This window comes from Lithobates pipiens, unplaced genomic scaffold (assembly GCF_037356315.1).
Source record: "Lithobates pipiens isolate NorthernLeopardFrog02 unplaced genomic scaffold, aLitPip1_a1.2 Scaffold_25, whole genome shotgun sequence".
Taxonomy (NCBI): domain Eukaryota; kingdom Metazoa; phylum Chordata; class Amphibia; order Anura; family Ranidae; genus Lithobates; species Lithobates pipiens.
In genome coordinates, this window is record NW_027507787.1 from 51219687 (window position 1) to 51244369 (window position 24683).

The following is a 24683-nucleotide window of genomic DNA, read 5'->3' on the forward strand; positions in this document are numbered from 1 at the left end:
ATGTTGGCATTCATGGTTCCCTCAATGAACTGAAGCTCCCCAGTGGTGGCAGCACTCATGCAGCTCCAGACCATGACACTCCCACCACCATGGTTGACTGTAGGCAAGACACACTGTCTGTACTCCTCACCTGGTTGCCGCCAAACACACTTGACGCCATCTGAACCAAATATGTTTATCTTGGACTCCTCAGACCAAGGGACGTGGTTCCAGTAATCCTTGTCCTTAGTCTGCTTGTCTTCAGAAAACTGTTTGTGGCTTTCTTGTGCATCATCTTTAGAAGAGGCTTCCTTCTAGGATGTCTGCAGTGTGCGGCGTATGGTCTGAGCACTGACAGGCTGACCACCCCCCCCCCCCCCCTTTCAACCTCTGCAGCAATGTTGGCAGCACTCATAAGTCTATTTCTGAGCACGTGTACTCCAACTTCTTTGGTCGACCATGGCGAGGCCTGTTCTGAGTGGAACCTAGAAACTTCCAGTGACCAGTATGAGATAGTGAGAACAATAACACCAAATTTAACATACCTGCTCCCCATTCACACCTGAGACCTTCTAACACTAATAAGTCACATGGCACCGGAGTGGGGAAAATGGCTAACTGGGCCCAATTTGGAAATTTTCACTTAGGGGTGTACTCACTTTTGTTGCCAGCAGTTTTGACATTATTGGCTGTGTGTTGAGTTATTTTGAGGGTGACAACACTTTTACACTGTTATTACAAGCCATACACTCACTACTTGTAGCAAAGTGTCATTTCTTCAGTGTTGTCACATGAAAAGATATAATAAAATATTTACAAAACTGTGAGGGGTGTACTCGTCATGTCACCCATTGCAATTTTTCAGATGTGGAATATCTTAAAAAGATATATCAGCTCAGTTCTATTCAGGATACATTTCCGTACCTAGCACTTTTTTCTTCTGCAATTGCAGCGAACGCTGACATAGCAAGTGGGTACAAAGTGACAGATGGAACTAAATCCACATGGTTCACTGGAGAGATCATGCATGAATAATGCATCCTCAACATGTTCCCCTGTCCTATAACCATAAAAAAACTTGCACTAAGGAATTGTGCCAAAATCTGTTGCTGCTGCTCAAAGTGCTGCACACCTAATTGATCCTCTACATATTATACCACAGCGCTTACAGTATAAATAAAAAAATACATATAAATTTAATTCATATAAGTTGAATATATAGTCCATGAAAGTGAAATGTACAGTCCGTAAACAAATTTAATCCCTGAGAAAATATTGTCCCAAAATGAATTGCACACAGGACCTTCTTATAAAGTGCTACATGCTCAACTAATAATTAACAAAGTGCTGAAGTGCTCCAAAAAACACCATATTGTGAATTGTGGCACACGCCCTTCTTGTGCCCCTACCCGCCAGAAGAAATTGACCCCTAGCTATTCAGCATAAGGGTCTCACATGCTCAATTTGGTGAGAGAGTGCTGGGTTCCTCTTCTCTATCCTCCCAGATGGCCCACGAATCGGTACTATGAGACATGCGGCTTTCAAACAGGCATCACTCATATCCCACCAGGATCAATAGAGGGACAGAATCTCTCATAGTGTAGTAATTCTGTTTTATTTTATAAAAGGTATAAAAACACTTTTATGAAGACCAATATCCGCTTTACAAGAAGTATGCAGTAAATGAATCCATAATGCGTAAACGTCTTCCGGGTTCGCCGTAGCTTCGCATGCGTTCCACAGGTATCGGATGTGATGTAGTTTGGAACCAGAAATTCAGTTGATGTGCTTCACTTCCACAATTCGTCGTTGGTGTCAGTAAGACTAAGAATAAGACTCCAACACTGATGTCATTGGATGTAATAACAGCCCCAAGCATTGTTGTCCGTGAATGCAATAATAATTCCAAGCACTGCTGTCAGTACTATAGGACCCCCCCCCCCCCCCCCCAAACTCCGTCCACCTTACATTGGTATAGTTGCAGTGGAATTTAATTTCCCTCCAACCCCTGCATTGTTGGTCAGCAGCAGTGAAAGTTACCTACGTACACCCCCTCCATTGCTGGTCATGGCAGCAGAAGTTACCAAGAGACTTCCTGCACCTGGCACCCCACTGCCAATCTGATGTCCAATAGCTTGCAGGCCAAACACAGAGGGCTGGCAAGATGTATGTTGAGCACAAGAATTTTTGAAAGTTTGTGCATCTAAATTTATTTTGTGGTAAAGGTGAAATGTTTTAGCCACTTCTAATGCTGCATACACACGATCATAATTCTCATCGGAAAAAGCTCTGATGGTTCTCCTGACGGAATTCCAAAGGAATTCCGCTCAAGCTGTCTCGCCTACACACGGTCACACCAAATTCCAATCATTTAGAACGCTGTGATGTACAATACATACGATGGGACTAGAAAAGGGAAGTTTAATAGCCAGTAGCCAATAGCTTCTGTCTCGTAGTTGAATATGAGCATGCGTGATTTTTGGCGTGTCGGAATTGCATACACACGATCGGAATTTCTGATGGAAAGCTTTTCCATCAGGAAAATTGAGAACATGCTATACATTTTTGGCTGGCGGAAATTCGGACAGCTACATTTCCGATGGAGCATACACACGGTCCCATTTTCCGATTGAAAAGCTCTCATCGGTCTTTCTCTGGCTGGAATTCCGATCGTGTGTATGCGGCATAAGTCAGATTGTAACAAATGCCAATGACACATTAATGCAGTTATTCAGTTTCGTAATGCATTAGGTTATTTTTGAAAATCTGTATCTACCGTGCAATTTCTTAAAAATATGACGGCGGTTCTAGCCTTCCACTAGAAAAAATAATTCTTATTCTTTTTTTTTTTCTGTTGGAGTGTTTCCCTCCTTTACAGTCATGTAAAACTTCAGCAGGACAGTAAGCCAGGGCAAATCTCTTAATGGTGCCCTGGATAGCAGAAAAAACAAAATTGATTTTAATCCTTCTTTATTCTATTCAACACTAGAAAGAAAGTATTTGGTTTGACATACTTTCATTTTTGATTGTTTATATTCTCACCTTAGAGTAAATGTGAGACTGTAAACGTGTTCTGTCTCCTGCACTAGCTTAGTATTGTATCAGACACTTAAAGCTGTCATAGAACAAAGGTGCTGTCAGGAATACCTGTGATTTAAACTATAGGCTTGGTCAATTTGCAATTATACTCTGAGATCAGACAGGAGACAGGTTAGCCTCCATTAGACCTTACCGTCATAAAATAGGCCGCATGTTTTAACAGGAAAATATGTGAAGTGAAAAACCAAAAACCCACCTATTTCTGAGAGGTAAGGCCATTTTAACAAGTTATGATCAAATCAGTTCACCCCTTTTTAAGAAATATAACAGTCAGCAGCTACAAATACTGAAGCTGCTGCCTTTAAAAAAATCAGGTACTTGCCTGTCCACAGAGTTCAGCGCCGTCTTCCTGCAGCCAGTTCTTCTCACACTGGCACTGCCACCTTAATTTCGGAGCCAGCTTTGACTTCCTGAGGAATCACAGCCAGCTCTCCACTGCAGTTGCGCAAGAGCGCATGGCACGGTGAGACTGATCATGGTGCATCCTGGGATGCATGACATGTCCTCGGTGACTGCAGGCAGTGAAGGAGATGGGTCGAGCCATGTCAATATCACATTGGCAAAAATTCAGTAAGTAGGAGTAGGTACCCACTGTCCATTAAAAAAAAAAAAAAAGAAAATCATTAAAATGTGTTTGGGTTGGGCACAAAGATGAGCGGTACTTTCACTTTTAAATGAAGGTCCACTTTAAGAATACCTATTCCTGGCTGGTTATCTTTCAGCTACAGTGCCTTGAAAAAGTATTCAAACCCATTGAAATGTTTGTCATATAACAACCAAAAACGTAAATGTATTTTTTGGGGATTTTATGTGATAGACCAACACAAAGTGGCAGATAATTGTGAAGTGGAAGGAAAATTATAAATTATTTTCAATTTTTTTTACAAATACCTGAAAAGTGTGGTGTGCATTTGTATTGATACCCCTTTACTCTGATACCCCTAACTAAAATCTAGTGGAACTAATTGCCTTCAGAAGTCACCTAGTTAGTAAATAGAGCCCACCTGTGTGTAATTTAATCTCAGTATAAATACGGCTGTTCTATGAAGCCCTCCGAGGTTTGTTAGAGAACCTTAGTGAAAAACGGCATCATGAATGTCAAACACTCCAGACAGGTCAGGGATAAAGTTGTGGAAAAGTTTTTAAGCAGGATTCAGTTATAAAAAAAAAATCACAAGCTTTGAACATCTCCTAGAGCACTGTTCAATCCATCATCTGACGTTTAAAGCGGGGTTAGATTATAAACAAATATCCTAAGCTTTGAACATCTCACGGAGCATTGTTCAAGCCAGTATCCAGGAAATGGAAAGAGTATGGCACAACTGCAAACCTACCAAGACATGGCCATCCACCTAAATTGACAGGCAAAGAGAGCATTAATCAGAGAAGCAGTCAAGAGGCCCAGGGTAACTCTGGAGAAGCTGCAGAGATCCACAGCTCAGGTGGAAGAATTTGTCTACAGGACAGCTATTAGTCGTGCACTCCACAAATCTGGACTTTATGGAAGAGTGGCAAAAAGAAAGCCATTGTTCAATGAAAGCTATTAGAAGCCATGTTTGCAGTTTGCAAGAAGTCAGGACACAGGAAACGTGGAAGAAGGTGCCCTGATCAGATGAAACCAAAATGTAACATTTTAGCCTAAATCAAAATGCTATGTGTTATGGAAAACTAACATTGCACATAGATCCGGACACACAATCCTCACCGTGAAACATGGTGGTGGCAGCATCATGTTGTGGGAATGCTTTTCTTCAGCAGGGATAGGGAAGCTGGTCAGTCAATGGGAAAATGGATGGAGCCAAATACAGGGTATTCTTGGAAGAAAACATTTTAGTGTGCAAAAGACTTGAAACTGGAGCGGAATTTCGCCTTCCAGCAGGACAACCACCCTGAATATACAGCCAGAGCTACAATTGAATGGTTTAGATCAAAGCATATTCATGTGTTAAAATGGCCCAGTCAAAGTCCAGACCTAAATACAATTGTGAATCTGTGGTAAGACTTTTTTCCATCCAATCTGACAGAGCTTGACATATTTTGCAAAGAAGAATAGGCAAATATGTCACTCTAGATGTGCAAAGCTTGTAAAGACATACCTAAAAAGACATGCAGCTGTAATTGCAGGGAAAGGTGATTCTACACAATTTTAAGATATTTATTTGTAAAAAAAAGTTTGAAAACTATTTATCATTTTCCTTCCACTGCACAATTATGTGCCATTTTGTGTTGTTCTATCACATGAAATCCCAATAAAATACATTTACGTTTTTAGTTGTAACATGACAAAATGTGGAAAAATTCACCCCCTTTTTCAAGGCATGTTCTTTAGTATGAGAAAGTTATAAGGGCTGCCACTGTAGACCCCCTTCTGAAAATGCTAGATACCTAGCTGTGCCTGACTTCAGTAAGTTTCACTTGCAGTCCTGGAGCACACATGCAGGAACTGAGAAGTAGAAAATTGTCAGAACTACATCTACATGTCTTTATATTTGTTCCAGGTAAGTGACTCAGACATCATTGGAGGGAAGGCATCATAATGACAATCATGGCATTTTCAAAGGAGAGTTCTTTAATGGCAGCCCCAATTATTCTCCCATGAACATGCACTTTTAAAGTGATTGTAAAGGTTCAAGCTCATTTTTTTTTAAATCCTTTTTTTTTTATAACAAACATGTTCTACTTCCCTGCTCTTCTTATGGTGATACATGTGCAGATTCTGTCTATTGAGACACACAGTGCAGTTTGCACCCCCCCCATCTTTATTGACAGCAGCAGGAGTCAATGGCTCCTGCTGTTACATAAGTCCCTGTGAGGAGATGGAGAGCAATGTTGGATCAAGATAGGGCTCAGGTAAGACCTTTGAGGGGGGGGGGGGGGGTCATGAAAGAACCGATCATGAAAGATTTTTAACCTTAATGCAGGCAATGTATTAAAACATTTAGCCTTCACAACCACGTTGAGATACTCACACTTCACTGCTGTTAATAATAATTTATTCCTTTGTTTCGCTTTGAATTTCACATCCGAAAGTGACAGTGTTTTCCGTTTCATGTCTTTCGGTTACAAATATTTTTGTTAGGCAGGTAATTTTGTAATACTAATGTCTAGTACACACGGGCCGAATTTTGGGCGGCATCGGCTGGTTCAATAGAAACCATCCAACATTGGGCCTATGTGCACTGGAGTCGGTCCAACAGAAGTCAGCTGTTCGGCCACCTTCTGTTGAAGGGGCACGACCAAAAAAGGTCTGCTGATCGGCTCCCGATCAGCGTTCTCAGCCAGGGGCTAAAAGCGCTGACCGGAGTGTTTTGGCGAGGGGCAGAGGAGATCACTGTACTAATAATTAGACTGTTAGTACAGTGGCTCCTCTGGAGCTGTCAGGTTTTTTTTCATTCAGCCCTGCTGGGTTGAAAAAAAAAAGTGTCTACAAGGCTTTAGGCTGGCCATAATTATGCATCTTTTTTTTATTCAACCATCAAATCCCTCCCGCTGTGGTATTGTATTCTGACGGGAGCCTTCCCTGCCATCCGAATACAATGGTCAGTTTTGCCAGGAAAAACCCGACAAAATGCTTCTACATTAGTCAATTGATAGATTGGCATCTACCCATAAATAGATTGAAATTCAGCCAATCTCTGCTGCACCAGACAAATTTTGATGTATGTATGGCTGCTCTTTAGCCAGGTGTCCCTTTCCCTACAGCTAGAAGAAAGTTTGCCTCCTCATCCGCTAACTAGGCAGTACACATCACAAGCTCTTCTGGCAGCATTTGGGCTGTTCGTTTTAAAAAGGAAGGAAACTGTTTTTTCTGATTCATAACAATCTGATCTTATAGCATAAACAGGACAGACTTGATGTAAACATTGTCAGGAAGGTGTATGTAGTACTCTCAAAATGTGTCTTGGTGACAAGTTCCTTTAGCAATGCTGAGAAATGCTGGCCACCTCTCACAGTATTTCTCGTTCAGGAAGCATGAAGAATTCAACATTTATTCCAAAAGAGCACTTTCATGGAGATCTGTGTATTTCTGCATATTTCTGTCAAAAGAGTGGTTAGAACATACACAGTCTGCATGCTTCATTCAGGGAGGCTTAGAACAGACTCTGAGACTATGAAGGAAATGTCAACGGCAGTCCTAGCAGATTATCTGATAGATAAGCATCAGCTGTCCTACTTACTAGAAGATAAAACAGAAATCAGAAATCATCAGATTCTCTTTTTGATCCTGTCATTTGATCAGGAACGAAGTTCTTCTGATACCAGTGGCAAGGAACAGTCTGTTCCAAAATATGTCAAAATTGTCAAGTTACGATTTGATATGCCATGTTAATGTTTATGTTCTTCATTTTTTCACTAACAGACGTACCATGAAATACGAGTCTTGTATGTTCACACTTTCACCCATGTGTATAAGCTGGCTTCCTAAATAATTGTCAGTGCTGTAACTTATGATTTCGGCACTTTTTATATTTTCATTTGATATTAATATTTTGTATCAACATTACTTCTGAGTGCTATTTCAGACAAGTAACTCTCTAATCTAATGTGTGCTTTTCTAAATTCTAGACCATATAGTTTTTATTGTGGAACTAGAAGTTCCAATTTCCAGCAATGAATTGCAAATACCAGAAGCCAAATATACAATCTGTAGGTGGTTTTATTTTTCTATAGAGCTATTTGTTTTCAGCACCAGGAGACTTTAAAAATATAGCATTTTAAAATGTCTATAATAAAATAACCCCCCCCCCCCCCCCCCCAGATGCTTATTTACCTAAATTGGACAGCCATAGCCCATTGAAGAGGTTTATAAATGCACCTTGGTAGACAAGGGGTTAAATAAGGGACATATATACATAATGTCATATAGGAGTCTACACAATTATCATTATTTTAATTATATTTAAGCTCAAGAACAAACGTTTGGATTACCAGTTCTTCCATGTGGTGGCTGCATGCTTTGCTTTTTTAGGCTAAGTACACTTTCTACAAGCAGAGAAAAATACCTGTTGATCCTGCCAGAAATTCTGTGCCCTTTTAACTTCCTGTTTAGTGAACTGAAATCTGAAATGGGTTTACCAACAGCCTAGGGTGACGACACTGGTTCCTCATAGAAACAATGCCGCTAGTATTTATTACCTTAGGACAGGAAGTTTTACTGACATGACAATGTAGAAAATAAAGGAAGAATGTCTGATAAATGAAAAATAGCACACCCACCTTCTAAGGACTGAGAAGCTGCAATATATTACATTTTGTTTTTGGGTTTATATACACTTCAGGCCCCTTTCACACATACGGACCGTTCATTTCATCAGTTGTCATGTCAAAACAGATGAAGAATTCATACGTTTTTCATCTGTGCTCATTGTTTTGTCATCAGTTTTTCATCAGTTTTTTACAAAAAAAGTGACTGAACTAAACTTCAAACACTGTATATAGCTGGTTGCCAAGGAGGGGACCGGTAAGCCGGCCGCCGTGTCCTTGACAACCGATGAGGATTCCCCCGCTGACAGCTGAATGTAAAAAAATCAATCTGGAAGCCCCCTTTAACAAAGGGGCCCCCAGATCCTGCCCCCCATGTGAATGGGTATGGGGCACCTTGTACCCCTACCCATTCACCCCAAAAAGCAGTGTAATGTAAAAGAAAAAAAAAGCCGGTTTTTGACAAGTCCTTTTATTAAGAATAGCTCTAAGTCGTCTTCTCCTCCGCCATCTTCTCCTGGATCTGGGGGCCCCCGCCTGCAAACCCCTACAACCACCAGCAAGGGTTGTCGGGAAGAGGCCCTTATACCCATCAACATGGGGGCAAGGTGCTTTTGCCATTTATTTTTTATTTTTATTTTTTATATTCAGCTGTCAGCGGGGAACCAGCTTCCCGCTCCTTACCAACCAGCTAATATACAGTGAGGGAAAATAAAAAAGGGTTTAAAAACGAATGTCCGCCGGATCAGATGTAAGTGGATGTCATTGGCTAACAAGTTTTTTACGGCCGTTACGTTTTATTTGACGGATGAAAAATTGGGCTTTCATCCATTAAAAAAGAAAAAGGATGTTGAAGGAAGTAGATGAAAACAGATGCAAATGAATGATCATCCATTGTCATCCATTTTTCCATAGGAATGATGCCGTTTTTCATCCATCAACGGATGGATGACAAATGGAGGAACAGTCTGTATGTGTGAAAGGGGCCTTAAACTGTTACGGGTTACCTATTATGGGTGGTCAAAAGGGGCTCATAAATCTCATATGCTCCATCCACGGTTGTTCCTTAGCATACAAAGAGCAGGAGGGATCATCCAACTTTAACATGGAAAATGATATTCCTCTGGTCTCAGATATGAGATTCAAGAACACCTTTTGACCACCATTAATAGGTGGTCAACACTATCTGGTAAGAGTACATCATAACTTATGGTGGTGGTCTATTCACGTGGTAGAGGAGCTGAGTGAATTAGAACTGCACATATTCACACTGTGAAGGCATTTTATTGGTGCCGTTTTGAAGACACATGGACTAATTTGCATTTTTTATTTTCAAGCGCATAACATGTTTTTTTATTATCTTATCTATGCGATTATATCTCACGTTAGTGGTGCTGCTATTTGCATGTCTAGTTACTAGCACAGCTTTATCTTGTTTTTCATTAAACAAATGAAAAACGATGAAAAGACTGAACATGGCAACGTACTGTAAAGTAACGTACAAGGACACAAAACTTTGGTATAACTAAGGTTCTGGCCATCTGTACACTCAAAGGAATACTATCATTAGGGCCTATTCACAGCAGAGATCACATGTTTTTCATGTATTTTTGCATGAACACATGAATTTTGGACAGTCTCTGCAAGGGGAATGCATTCAAAAAGACATCTCCCAGCATCTGGTGTGAATGGGTCCTGAAAAGCAGAATTAACTTTGTATTCTCCTTGAGGTCCTGCTGTTAAGAAGAAATGGACTGCCATTCTTTACCTTCCCAGCAGCATTATGGTATGTATACGGTGACTACTGGTGAGAAGCCATAAAGCCTTGCTGCTTTGTGTTTGTCCATAAGGCTAGGTTCACATTGCAGTGATGCGGGAACGCCGCGAATCCGCTGCGGGTTCCCGCATCGCATACCTCCCGGCGGCAGTTCACACTGCCCTATGCGAACTGCTGGGAGTGTCAGTGAAACATTAATGACACCCCCAGATCAGTTCGCATATCGCAGTGCGATCTGCAAACTCGGACAGGAATCGGATCACATGGTGTGAACACCCATGCTATCCGATTCTGCTGCGGACCAAAAAAAGGGTCCTGTGCGAGTTTGGGCCGGGTGCGATGCGAATTCAGCCATACTATCTGTATGGTTGAACTCGCATCGCACAGAGATCGGATGTGATTTGCACTGCAGTGTGGTGCGAATCACAAATGATTCTCGTCACCGCTGCAATGTGAACCCAGCCTTAACCACACCATGGGGAACTTCAAAAATATCGACAGGCACCTGTTCCCATCTTACTAGGATGGACAATGATCTAGCTGCCTTACCAAGCTCTCCTTAAACCCCAGGCCTGCATGAGCATGTTAACTATTAATAAAAAAATGAGAGCTAAAGTAGTGCTTTGAGCTGTATAATTTATAAATGAGAGTCTACCTAGCAGTTGCAACAATTAAATATTGTGTTTCACCACTGTACATTCAAGGCCCAAGAAAAAAAGATTGCACATTGCAGAAACAAATACTTTTAAAATGTGCTATCCTTCACTTTCCAAGGATCCTGTGTTAATTAACTGTGTTAATACAGTGTGATCTCACCCTCACCTAGGCAAAAAGGATAGAAGCCTACAGTGTGGCAAGGGATACCATCTAGGACGATCTCTGCTTTAAGACTATAGAACGCTTGCTTATGGATTTAAAGTTAGTTAGAAAATCCAAAGGCCATGCACAGGCACACAAATTGTCGGAATGAGCTTAAAATCAACAGTTTAGCCTTTGATTTTCTCTGTTTGCCTTGTATGCCATTTTAAGTAATTGTTAGTATGAGAAGCAATATGTTTTGTTAGAACTGTTAGGAACACAATATTTCTGCCGCACAAGTTCAATAATTGCCAGATCTTTTCTCTGTAACCCCTTAACAGCTAGAAGAATCTGTTGCAAAACCCTTCTGTGGCCGGGTTGCTGGTTGGGAATGGGTCTGCAGGGAGAACATTGCATGTCATCTGTGACAGTGGAAAATTACTTTGACTTGACCATAAATTAAATTCACATAGCTGTTTATTCACAGCTCACATTAGTAATAACATTTTTAAACACATAAGATTTACATCAGGAAGGAGCGAGGCTTTTATAAGCAGCACCAATCTAACAGGCGTCCTTCTGAACACCTTAACCGTTTTAGCACCTACAGGATTTCCAGATCTATAACTATATACTTACTGTGTTTATATATGACAGTGTCTGTGTAAGGTATCTGTAAATTGTAAACCATTTCAAATGACATATTTCGGGTGATCCTTTAATCCATAAGTCTTGCAGTTTGTAATTTTAAGAAGCAGTTGTGGAGACCGTTTTCCCCTTAACAACCAAATTATCAGTTGTCACATATATTTTTAAAATGTAAATCTTCTAACACTCTCTCCTCTATTTTAATTTACATAAATGTTTATTCTCTGCATATTTTCCTTAGTAATAAATTTATCCCATAGTACTAAACAAATACAGAGTTTTGTAGGTTTTACAAAACAAAACACAGTACAAACATACCCATTCCCATCCCTTCCCTTTCTATTTGTGGCTCTGAAGAGCCTAGAACAGTAAACAAATACATTTTCATTGGCTTTTATAGTGATGTCATTTTTATCTACTACTTGACTTGGTGCACCAGTTCTTCTACAAGTGTTTACTTTAGGCATTTACGATCTACCATAAAGAATGAGTTAAGTTCAATAAATGTTTTATGTCATGTAACCTTATTTATACTAAGCAATGTAATGTAAAATTCAGCCTGATAGTGGGGTTGATTTACTAAAACCGGAGAGTGCAAAATCTGGTGCAGCAATGAGTAGAAACCAATCAGCTGCCATTTTTTTTTTTTTTTTTTTGTCAAAGCTTAATTGAACATGCTGCGGTTAGAAGCTGACTGGCTACCATGCACAGCTGCACCCGATTTTGCACACTCCAGTTTTAGTAAATCTACCCCTGTGTCTTCCTTATTTAGGCTCTCTTAAAATGGAGTTCCACCCAAAAGTGGAACTTCCACTTATCTGCTTCCTCCTCCCCTTCGGTGCCACATTTGGCACCTTTCAGGGGGGAGGGGGGAGGGTGGGTACCGGTTTTTGACAGGTACCCTTCCCCACTTCCGAGAGACTGCACCGCCCCTTGGAAGTTTCTGCCCCCCTCCTCCTTCCTCCGCCGCCGGGCCAATTAGAAAGCGCAGCATGCTTTGTGCATGTGCAGTAGGGAACTGGCTGTGAGGCTGAAAGGCTTCACTGCCGGTCTGCCTTATGACGAATGGTGGCAGCAACACCCGAAAGCCAATACAAATATCAGCTGGCGTGCCATTGCGGGTTCCCTGGACAGATAAGTGTCCTAAGAATTAAAAGTCAGCAGCTACAGTATTTGTATTGGTGTCCCAATACTTTTGACAATCAATATTGTGTATGTATGTATATACAGTGTGTATGTATGTATGTATGTATGTGTATATATATATATATATATATATATATATATATATATATATATATATTCGAGAGAGAGAGATATCTATATATCTATATCTATATCTATATATATATATATATATATATATATATATTCGAGAGAGAGATATCTATATATATATATATATATATATATATATATATATATTGCGCTCATAATTAATGTGACCAGCCTCTACTAAGAACAGGCAATTTATTTTCTTTTATCTATAAGTAAGCATTTATAAAGCCCTGTACAGAATAGAATGCCGTTAGTTTCTCTCTTGATAAAGTTTAGAGGCTGACCAGCTAGTGTGACTTGCAGGGCCGCTGATAGGGCAGTACAATCAGCCCTGATGTACTGGGCCCGCCCAGATCAGCTACACAGTGGGGCCCGGGCATCATAAACAATTTGTTACTGCATTTAAAAAAAAACATTTTCTAAACTCTTCCCTGCTTCCACTTGCTTACAGAGTGGGTAAATTGTTTTCCTGGGCCTCATCTGGTCAATGCAGGGGCTCAGGAGGGGAGCACAACAGAGGGACTATTTCTTTATTTTCGGGGCGCATATACATCATGCCGCCCCACTATTTTATTAGTCCCGGCTGGCGGAGTGATATTGTGATTCTCCGTTCGGCTCCCGGCTGCAATCCTCCCCAGATGTGAAGAAGCTGAATGGCTGACAGGGAAGAGCAAGAAGAGATCGTGGCTGCACTGGACACAGTGAGTGGGAAATAGAGGAAAGAATACTCACTGTGTCCTATTATATATCTCACAGCAGGGTACAATCATCACACAGGTAGTACAGCAGGGTCTCTGTCATGGCTCTGTGTTACATTGCTTTTGGGTGCTGACTTTGTTATGGTTGTACTGTTACAGTCTGTTATATGCAATACAGCCATAAGTTAACTAAGCCAGCACTCAACAGCCATGTGACATAAAGTCATGATACATTCATGTCATGATAGAGCCCCTGTTTACTGTGATGCCTGTGTGATAATTGTAACCTGATGATAATAAGAAACGTGCTACTTTAAAAACTAATTTGGAGGAGCAGTAAACGTGCAGCGGAGCTGCATTTTTACTGCCCCCCAAACCAATCCCCTTTAATTGCTTCCCATCGTTGCTGGATTGGAAGGTTGATGATATCTCGATATCATCAATGATATGCTCAATCATCACGATATGCTCTTGAACAAGCATGTGATCAAACTGATCTTAGCTTGAGCAGATGCTTTGGAGGCCAGAGGACAGATATGGGGTCTAAAATACCTCATATCTCCCTATAAAGAGGACCTGTTATGGCCCTTGCTATCACAAGGAATGTTGTCCATCCCCTGTGAAAGCAAAAATGACAATAAAAAATGTAAAGATACAATGTAAGATTTTTTTTATTTGTAATTAATAAAATACAATTGAAAAGAAATGTAAACTGCCCCCTGCTCCTTCATGCTTACTAATTGCAAACATGTTTTGGCTTCACACGCATATGTAAACGGCAACAAACCTGCATTTCACTTCAAGTCGGGGTCAGGGGTGGGGGCAAGGTTGAAGGGGGCCCTGTCAGGGAAGGCTGTATGGGGCCCCATGATTTCTAACAGCGGCCCTGAGTGTGAGATCTGATCTCTTGGTCTGTATGAGCTGTGATGAAACAATGCTCTGTAGAATTACTATTATCTCAAACTGACTATCTGCCACCTTGTGTAATTTAAGAGTAGTCATTTTGAACAAGGTGTTAAAGTGCTGGTTAGATCTATGATGATTGAAAAGATTATTGCACATGCATGTGAATTGCTTACCAGAAGCAAAGTTGATTGACTCTGTTTAGTGTAAGTGCCCCTGATGCAATCTTCCACTGAAATGGTAAATTATTGTGCAATTGCTGGGTTTTGGCTTTCCTCTTTAATACTTAGTATATGTTAATTGCATTGTTTTACCAAATTCTGCAACAGCTTTGAAGAGGTGTTTACATGATGGCTTAAGATAAGAGAATGAAAGTGTGTGTGTGTGTATGTATATGTATGTGTGTGTGTATATATATATATATATATATATATATATATATATATATATATATATATATATATATATATATAATTATATTATATTAATCTGCAAACATACCTTCTGTTTTCAGACATAATAAACCTACTTCACTAGCCATAGCAAATCTGCTTATGATAATTATCCAAAAATGAAATGAGACTTTATAAATAAGTTCTAGTAATACATTTTTTGTCTTGTTGGTTTATAGATACTTGTTGGTAATAGTGTAACATTGACGGTATGATCTCCCTTTTTTTTTTTTTTAGGGAAGTAGTACCAAAGAATATTTCCTGCGAGGAACCCTCAATAGTCTTGAGCGTTACTTTTATCTAATAGCGTTTAATTTCTATCTTCATGAACAGGTAATCTCAACTTAAGTTATAAAACTGAAAAAAAACCTTTCTTTTGATTCCAACAGCATGTGATGTTATAATCTGAAAAAAACTTTAACATGTTAGGTCGTCTTTCATGGCGAAACTAGAAATTAAGATGTTTTGTGAGTGTAAAGAAAATTGGTAAAATTGTAGCACAAAATTTTGTGTTTCATATTTGGTAAAATATAATTTCCTTTTCATACATCATGGGACACAGAGTTAGGCTAATATTCATTACCTACTAGATTATACTTCATGTCCAGGTGAATGGACACTGGTAGACCAAAGGTCTTTAGACAGGAAGTGATCCCATATATAACTCCTCCCATACAGGAAGTACTTCAGTTTTTTTTACCAGTGTCTGCAAGGTGGATGGTATGGTTGTTTGAGCTCCAGGTCTCTAGTCCCACAAACGGTTATTAAATGAATTAAGAGATTGACCGATCGGATCCATTTAACACAGGTTCTATATGCTTAGATAAATGATTCCCGCGCTTTGCAAAGAAGACTCAAGATCCTGCAATGCGGCCTCTGGGCGCTGGACCCTGCAAAGTGAAATCCTGGACACCACAGCGCCAAGGCATTCCTGCAGGGTGCTGTACATATCTAAGAGAGTGGACCCTAAACATGAAAAGGGTACCCAGTCCTTGAAGGTCTTCAATTGACAGGTACCTGCCGTGATGGGTGAAGATTGGGCTCTTAGTTTACTAAGCTACCCTGCGCCTGGACGGGTAAGTGAAACCCCTTTAATTATTGTGGGATGTCCCAGTGATTGTAACAATCAGTCAAGCTAGCTAGAGGCTTGACACCTGTGTGCAGTGACCATACGGGGGAGTTTGGGCTAGCTGTAGGTGTTTGCAAAGTGTACCTTTTTTGCTTGTGTCTGGCTGATTTTTACCTGTATGATGGCGCACGGCGGTGCGCCATTTCGCCCTGGTTCCCCTAAGCGCTGCTGTGCTTAGCAGTTTGGCGGCCATGGCACACACAGCTTCACTACACATGTGCCGTAGCCTTTACCTGGGCGCACAAATATTTGTGTCATATGCAAATACAGCCACACCCGTTTGCCAAGACCTCATACGCATGCAAAGAATGTTCCGGTGCACAGCCAGCTTATTTAAGCTGTGTATACCAAACATGTGGTGCTTCCAGAAGGCAGCTGTGGGACACAGAGCAGGCTTCGAACCAGTCATTTGCAGCTTTTCATTTCTCCTTACCCTGGTCACGTGAGTCACCAGATGTTGCTTGGCAGGCTAAAGGTGCTTATTGTTGCATAGGTGCTTGGTGAGCCCTATTAAGGGGTCTCCCTTCTGAGGTGTATTAATACTACACCCAGGTACTCTTTTTGTGGCTAGTAAAGGTTTTCAAAAAAGAGGGGCGGGACTAATACTGCGGGGAAGGGCACACCTATGTCGTCAGTAGTTCCTGATGAACCTAGTCGTATCCATAGTGTTGTACCCCCTGAAAGACCAGAGGCTTCTGTGCAATCTGACCCGCTACGCCTATCTGGCATTGTGCCTACAGTCAACGTTACTGCTTCATTTTCAAGAATGAACTGTCCTCGGCCCTAGCCGGGTTAGTGAACAGGATTGCTGACATGATTGCCTCCATCCCTCAGGGTGCCAGGAAGTATGACAGATTCCCCTCCCTGGCGCCTCCTAGTTTGGAGCAGGAATGGGTTGAGGATGGGGAAGAGCTGAAATATCAGGATTCCTCGGGGGGCCTTGCGGATGAGTCTGGACAAGAAGATCCAGTTGATCCAGTTGATGTCTGCCTGTCAGTCGCAGAGGCTTTTAAACCTGACTCTTACCAAAATGGTTCATTCTACCTTTAAGCTGCCTCTTACAGAGGTTACTGAGCCCCCCTGGTCCTCTTTGGGGTCCCAGAGGCCTCTTCAGGCCGCACAGGCTTTCCCCTTACACCCTCTGCTGTAACAGGCAGTGTATGCTGATTGGGTAAATCCTGACAGGATTTTTGTTCCTCATAAGAGGTTTTCCCTTTTATATCCATTAAGAAGTGGACACGCAAGCCGTAGATGCAGCAGTCTCTTCATTAAACAAGAATTTAACTTGTCCAGTAGATAACGCTCCGGGATTCAGTCCTTTTGGAGGGAGTCTGGAGTCTATCCACTCAAAAGTAGCCTCACTCCAGATGTAAGACTTTCTAGCCTCCATCGATATAAAAGTCGATATTACACGTACCTATCTTTCAGCCTCATCAGAGGTTTCTGCGATTTGCAGTAGAGGAACATCATTTTCAGTTTGTGGCTCTACCCTTCGGGCTTGCTACAGCTCCCCAGGTGTTCACAAAGGTCCTAGCACCAGTACTGGGTCTTTTAAGGGCCCAAGGTATCTTGGTGCTGGGGTATCTGGACGACCTCCTGCTCAGAGATCACTCACTACAGGCTCTAGAACAAAGCATAACATGCACAGTGTGGTATTTGGAAAGCATAGGCTGGATCATAAATACCGAAAAGTCAACCTTGAGACCAGCTCAAAGTCTAAAGTATTTAGGTCTGACCCTAGATACGGTCCAAGCAAGGGTATTCTTGCCACCTTCAGGACTGTCCTATCAGGGTTCAGTCCAACAATGCCACTGCAGTGGCCTATATAAACCACCAAGGCGGGACCAGGAGTTGTTCAGCTCTGAAAGAGGTGAACCACATACTAGCCTGGGCAGAGGGACATGTGCCAATTCTATCGGCAGTCCATATCCCGGGAGTAGAGAACTGGAAGGCAGACTATCTCAGCTGCCAGCAGATCTGCCCGGGGAATGGTCCCTACACCCAGGGGTGTTCCAGAAAATTTCCAGGGTTGGGGATGTCCAGAGGTCGACCTATTGGCATCCAGGTTCAACAACAAGCTACAGCAGTTTGTGTCCTGAACAAAAGATCCTCTGGAAATCTGAGCAGATGCTCTGGTAGTTCCATGGAGCCAGTACTCCCCTGGTTTATGCTTTCCCTCCGATCCTTCTCCTTCTACATGTGTTGCGCAGGATTCAGAGAGAGGAGGTTCCAGTCATTCTGGTGGCACTAGCCTGGCCCAGAAGGCCCTTGTTCCTGGAGATTGTGAGACTGACAATAGATGGGTCATGGATGCTTCCACGTCACCCCTATCTACTGTCTCAAGGTCTTATATTCCACCCCAATATACATTCTCTAAATTTGATGGCATGGCTATTGAAGCCAGGGTGCCAAAGGCCCGTGGCATCTCAGGATCAGTGATGTCTACCCTAGTGAATGATAGAAAAGCTGTCACTAGGAAGATCTATCATAAGGATTGGAAGACTTGTATTACTTGGTGTGAAGCCAGAAAATTGCATCCTCCGAAATATGTGATTGGGAGAATTCTTTTTTTTTTTCTACAGTCAGCTGTGGAAGTCAGATTGGCTTTGAGTACAATCAGAGGTGAGCTATCAGCCCTGTCAGTATTCTTCCAAAGGCCTTTAGCCACCTATTCGCTGGTCTGAACCTTTATGCAGGGCCCAACTCGTTTGCTTCCCCCCCATAGGTCCCCTATGTGTCCTTGGGACTTGAATTTGGTGTTGTCTGTGTTACAGAAACAACCATTTGTACCTATCAAGGAAATTCCATTAGACATGCTATCACGTAAGCTAGCCTTCCTGATGGCCATCACCTCGGCTAGAAGGGTGTCAGAGTTGGCGGTCCTTTTGTGCAGGAAACCATACTTGATCCTTCACCATGACAGGGTCGTGTTACGACCTGTTCAGTCCTTTTTGCCAAAAGTGGTGTCGGCCTTTCATTTAAATCAGGACATTATTTTGCCTTCTTTTTTCTCTCAGACTCGTTCGGCGGAAGAGATGATTGCATTCCTTGGATCTTGTCTGGGCAGTCAAGGTTTATTTGTCTAGATCTGTGAAGCTCCGAGGATCAGACTCCTTTTTTTGTTTTAATAAAAGGACCCAAGAAGGGGGAAGCAGATTTCAAGGCTTCCATTGCCAATTGGGTCCGTCAATTGGTCATTCAGGCCTACGGTCTGAAACATAAAGCTCCTCCCTTTAGGGTGAGAGCTCATTCTACCAAAGGTATAGGAACCTCCTGGGCTTTTTGTCATCAGGTATCTGTTTAGATTTGTAAGGCTGCTACCTGGTCTTCAGTGAATATGTTCACAACATTTTATCAAGTGGATGTTCGAGCAGCCAAGGATTCAGATTTTGGCCGCAGTGTACTGCGGGCTGCTGTATAAGGTCTGTTGGCTATTGCTTGGCAGGGTGTCTCCCTCCCCTCAAGGCTATTGCTCTGGGACATCCTAGTAGGTAATGAATATTAACCTAACACTGTGCCCCACGATGTAGGAAAAAGAAAATAGGATTTTTTCGTCATACTTACCTATAAAATCCCTTTCTTTGCGTAAATCATGGGACACAAAGATCCGTCCCCTCTTTTTTGAGGATTCTGTGCTTGCTACAAAACGGAAGTACTTTCTGTATGGGAGGGGTTATATAGGGGATCATTTCCTGTCTAAAGACCTTTGGTCTACCTGTGTCTATTCACCTGGAGATGAAATATAACCCAGTAGATAATGAATATTGCCTAACTCTGTGTCACATGATGTATGAAAAAGAAAAGGATTTTACAGGTAAGTATGACAAAAAAAAATCCTCTTTTTTACATCTTTCACAAATTTTAGTGTAGTATTGTGTATTTTGTGTTGTCCTTACATGTCCCTCCTGACAATTATATTGATGCATCATTTCAGTACCCCTTGGCTTTTGCACTGAGTTTTAGTCGGTGGATGTGTACTCATCCTTGGATTTACAGACTCCACGCAAGCATGAATTTATCAGAACTCACTGTATCAGGGGAGTTGATAACCAAAGGGATGCGGGTATTGGTAAGTTTTCTACATTATTTTTTTTATACCTTCTTTTTTTTTAAATACTAGCACATTGCACAGCATATTACAAGGTATACAAACAGTTCACAGTATCTCCCCTCATACAAACACAGTCAGTCACAGGCAGACACACAGTGAAGCCAATTTTAATAGGACACAAGTTAAAGAAAATCTTTCCTGAATCAATTGTGGAGGCTGCCTTTGCAGACTTTTAGTGTACAAATGCTGTCTGGCTGTCTTGCTTTCACACTTGCTTCAAATATTCGAGTCACTAATTCACAACAAGTATGCTCATAAGGACTTTTGACTTAATTTCGGCCTTTCTGATCTGCTTACTTGTTACACTCAAGGCACTGAAGCCACTAAATTGGCATAACAGCCAGGCAGGCATTTTGGAAGAAGGTCGGCAACTGCAGACCCCATATTTATGTTATGATATGTTTACTTAAAACCTTGACATAGACAGCTCATTTCTTTTTCTTTTTTTTCATTCAGCCAGGGGTCTGGGTGAAGAAAATGAACAGATTCCTCCATCCACACAAGTGAGGTGGATGGAGAACCCCCCTCAACCCACCAGGAAATTGTATTCTGAATGCGGCTCTTGCTGCTGACATAGTGCACTGATCATGCATGAGGGGAGGAGAATTTACTGCTGCACCGGTCAGGGATTGTGGTTGGCGCAGTGTTCCATTGTGGTGTGAGGCTCCTGGTGAGCTTTATTTATCCCTAGCTGGAATATACTAGGAGATACTACTGGGAGTGAGTTGCCACACTGATCCCTATTGGATTTCATACATATTCAGGCGTTTATGCTGCTGTAATGGTAGCCATTAACTCTGGTGAGTTTTGAATTCACTTGATGTTGGTTATTGGTCACTTATATCATTTATATACAGGTGAATATGCTACTGTATTGTTAGCCTTTTGTTCTGGTGAGTTTTCAATTCACTTGATGATGATGTTCAGTCATTTTGAACACTACTTGCGATATACATCCCTGATCATTTGTGCTGCTGGAACAAGTTCTTCTTGCCTTTATTTTTTCACCAAACACACTGTGGGACTTGAATTTTTTTAAACTTCTAAACTTTCAATTATTTTATTTCACATTTTTGTACCGGTTATTTCTTATATCACTATATATTTATTATTATTATACAGGATTTATATAGCGCCAACAGTTTGCGCAGCACTTTACAATGTAGAGGGGGTACAGTACAATTATAATACAGTTCAATATAGAAGGGACTAGGGGGCGCCGCTTGTGGAGCTTATTTGTTTACTTTGCATATTGGCGCTGCACTACTGTTTAATATTTGTTTTGAGGTTAGCTATACTATCTAATGTGCTAGCAGCCCCTCTGACACTTTTGAAGAGATTTTTTTTCTTCACAGTGCAGATTCTACCGCATTTATTTTTATTTTTTTATTGAAACAAAGGCTTTTTTCACCCCTACAGCCCCGTACACACGGGGGACATTTGCCGGTTCAAAAGAAACAGCCCGATATTCTGCCTATCGCTGGACTAACCTTGGATGTTTAGTACAGCAGCTCCAACCAGAACGTTTTTTTTCGTTGCACGTAAATACTATTTAACAATGTTGTTACTTATTATTTCTCAACAAGGTAATCAACAGTGTTTTGAATGCTGTCTAGAAGCTTGTATAAAAAGAGCAGTGCAGCTGTTCTCCGCTGGCTCTAAGCCAGAGAACTGAGTGATCAAATAGCACTGATCGCTCAGTTCTTGGGTCTGCTCTGAATATAGAATGGTGACTGCCAGTCACCACTCTCTGCTCTGCCTGTCCAGGACTCACTGGAGCGCCAGGCTGTTCAGGTGTCGGGAGTGGCTGGCTCAGTCTCTCAGAGAGACTAAGCCAGCTGCCGGTCAATCATCTGGGCAGATCCCAAGATTATGGTCAGGATCCTTGCAGAGCCTGGAGCGGCTCTGTGATGCCAGCTGACAGCAGATTTTAGCCCACTGTTGGCTGAATCTGGGTCACATTAATGCATAACTAAGATCACTCCTGTGACCCACAGGAGAAGTAGGGCCAAAAGAGCTTTGGTCATACTTCTCCTTTAATGCTAGGTTCACATTGTAGTGGGTCTGTGCGGTCGCATTTGCACTGGCACAGCAGCTCACTTATTTAACTTGCAGGGAAAAAGTCCCCAACCCTTTTCCAAAACACAGCCACATGGGACAGCATGGTACTGTGGCACCATACAGTTTTGTGCACCCAAAAACGTGCTGCACTTTCTGATGCCTGAGTGTTAGAGGGCATGAGGGCTAAAGAGCAGCACGTTTTACCTGCAGGTCGGGGAACGTGTTTGATTTACATTTATTCCCAGACCCACTACAGCACAAACCTAGCCTTACACAGCTGCTGTAGCTGCTGCTGTAATGCGGAGAAGTGGCTCAAAACGATAGCTGGGTTTGCTGGCAGTAGTGGGAGGGGGAGCAGAGCCTAGGAGATATGCCCTAGGAACTTTTTTTTTTTTTAGAGTACATCTCCTAAACCCCAAATCTACAAGTGGTATTATTTACAATATTCTGTTTCCAGAGATAGAATTTTAAGGTCGATTTACTAAAGGCAAATGAGCTGTTTACTTTGCAGGGCAATCTTCACTTAGCCTAGTGAATGTTTGTTTTTTTGTTTTTTTATACTTGCATATCATAGAATATTTTGTGTAAAGTGAATTTTTACAAAAGCTAAGGGATAATTTCCTTGCAAGAGTGCAAATTTCCCTGCAGAGTTAACAGCCTATTTGCCTTTAGTAAATAACCACTTTGTATTCCGTCAGCATCCCTCCATTTTAACAAAGTATCCAAGAATGATTTATTCATTATGTAGTACAGTATAATAAATATAGTTAATAATTTACACTAATTTGTGTAATAGGTACACAGCTTAGAAGTGAGATTTCATGGCTATATATACATTTTTTGATTTTTAACAAATGTGTATTACTTTATACATCACTGTAATCTACAATAAAAAATATTAGGGATGCACTGATACCGGTATTGGTGCCAATTTTTTTTTGTATTGACGCAAATCGCACTGCAAATTATCGGTACTCGATCTTGGCGAGTACTTGACCGAAGTATAATTCTAAAGTGATGCTTGCTTGTAAATATATTTAATAAAACTCTATGAACTTGTAATTATAGCAAATTGTATATTCCACTCTATATAGAATAATAATCGTGTGATGTAATTGTTATAAATGAAATGCAATAACCTAAATAAAGAATAATATTGGTGTCCTGAATCTATATTTGTTTCAACTCATCAACTAAATTTAATATGTTAGAGCTATATAGCCACTGAAACACCCGTGAGTATATGTATAAATAACAGAAGAAACAAATTAAGTAGTGACTCCAAAAGTTGGATTCAATAAATACTCTGCTGGGTAATGGTTCCCAAAATCACAGTACTGCAAGAAATACAATAATGTGCATATAAAGCATAAATCAATCATACATTTAATCAAGTAAGGTTATATAAAATAACCCTACTTGGTAGTGAGTCCCAAACACCATTGATACAAAGAATATCAATATTGTGCAAATAATGCAAATAAATAGAATAAAATAATTGCATGTATCTATCAATCCAGTTAATCAGTTCTGAGCTATCCCTACTGGGTAGTGAATCCAATTCACCAATGCTGCAAAAGATTCAAAGATTGTGCAAAAAAGCAAACTAATTTAATTTCTCTCTAAATATAATTTCATCAGTAATGTGAAAATATACAGTCCAATTTAGTGCTAAAATTTACAGAGTTGTGTCCATAAATTGGTGAATTGAAATGCAGTGATAGTAAATGTGCAAATGCAGTGAACTCCCTGTGTGATGATGTCACGCTTCCATACAGCATCTGCAATCTGCAATCCACACTGTGTGCAGGGCCGCTGTTAGAAATCATGGGGCCCCATACAGCCTTCCCTGACAGGGCCCCCTTCAACCTTGCCCCCACCCCTGACCCCGACTTGAAGTGAAATGCAGGTTTGTTGCCGTTTACATATGCGTGTGAAGCCAAAACATGTTTGCAATTAGTAAGCATGAAGGAGCAGGGGGCAGTTTACATTTCTTTTCAATTGTATTTTATTAATTACAAATAAAAAAAATCTTACATTGTATCTTTACATTTTTTATTGTCATTTTTGCTTTCACAGGGGATGGACAACATTCCTTGTGATAGCAAGGGCCATAACAGGTCCTCTTTATAGGGAGATATGAGGTATTTTAGACCCCATATCTGTCCTCTGGCCTCCAAAGCATCTGCTCAAGCTAAGATCAGTTTGATCACATGCTTGTTCAAGAGCATATCGTGATGATTGAGCATATTATTGATGATATCGAGATATCATCAACCTTCCAATCCAGCAACGATGGGAAGCAATTAAAGGGGATTGGTTTGGGGGGCAGTAAAAATGCAGCTCCGCTGCACGTTTACTGCTCCTCCAAATTAGTTTTTAAAGTAGCACGTTTCTTATTATCATCAGGTTACAATTATCACACAGGCATCACAGTAAACAGGGGCTCTATCATGACATGAATGTATCATGACTTTATGTCACATGGCTGTTGAGTGCTGGCTTAGTTAACTTATGGCTGTATTGCATATAACAGACTGTAACAGTA

General features: G+C 41.1%; 1 protein-coding gene across 2 annotated transcripts in view; it reads left to right on the plus strand.

Moving 5' to 3' along the window:
• Positions 1-24683, plus strand: part of PALD1 (phosphatase domain containing paladin 1) — a 433254-nt gene that overhangs the window by 238621 nt on the left and 169950 nt on the right. For both annotated transcript variants that reach the window (XM_077454432.1, XM_077454433.1), the window contains 2 exons: positions 15072-15167; positions 19898-20032. In XM_077454432.1, coding sequence (XP_077310558.1) covers positions 15072-15167; positions 19898-20032 — 231 coding nt within the window. The remainder of the gene's footprint in view (positions 1-15071; positions 15168-19897; positions 20033-24683) is intronic.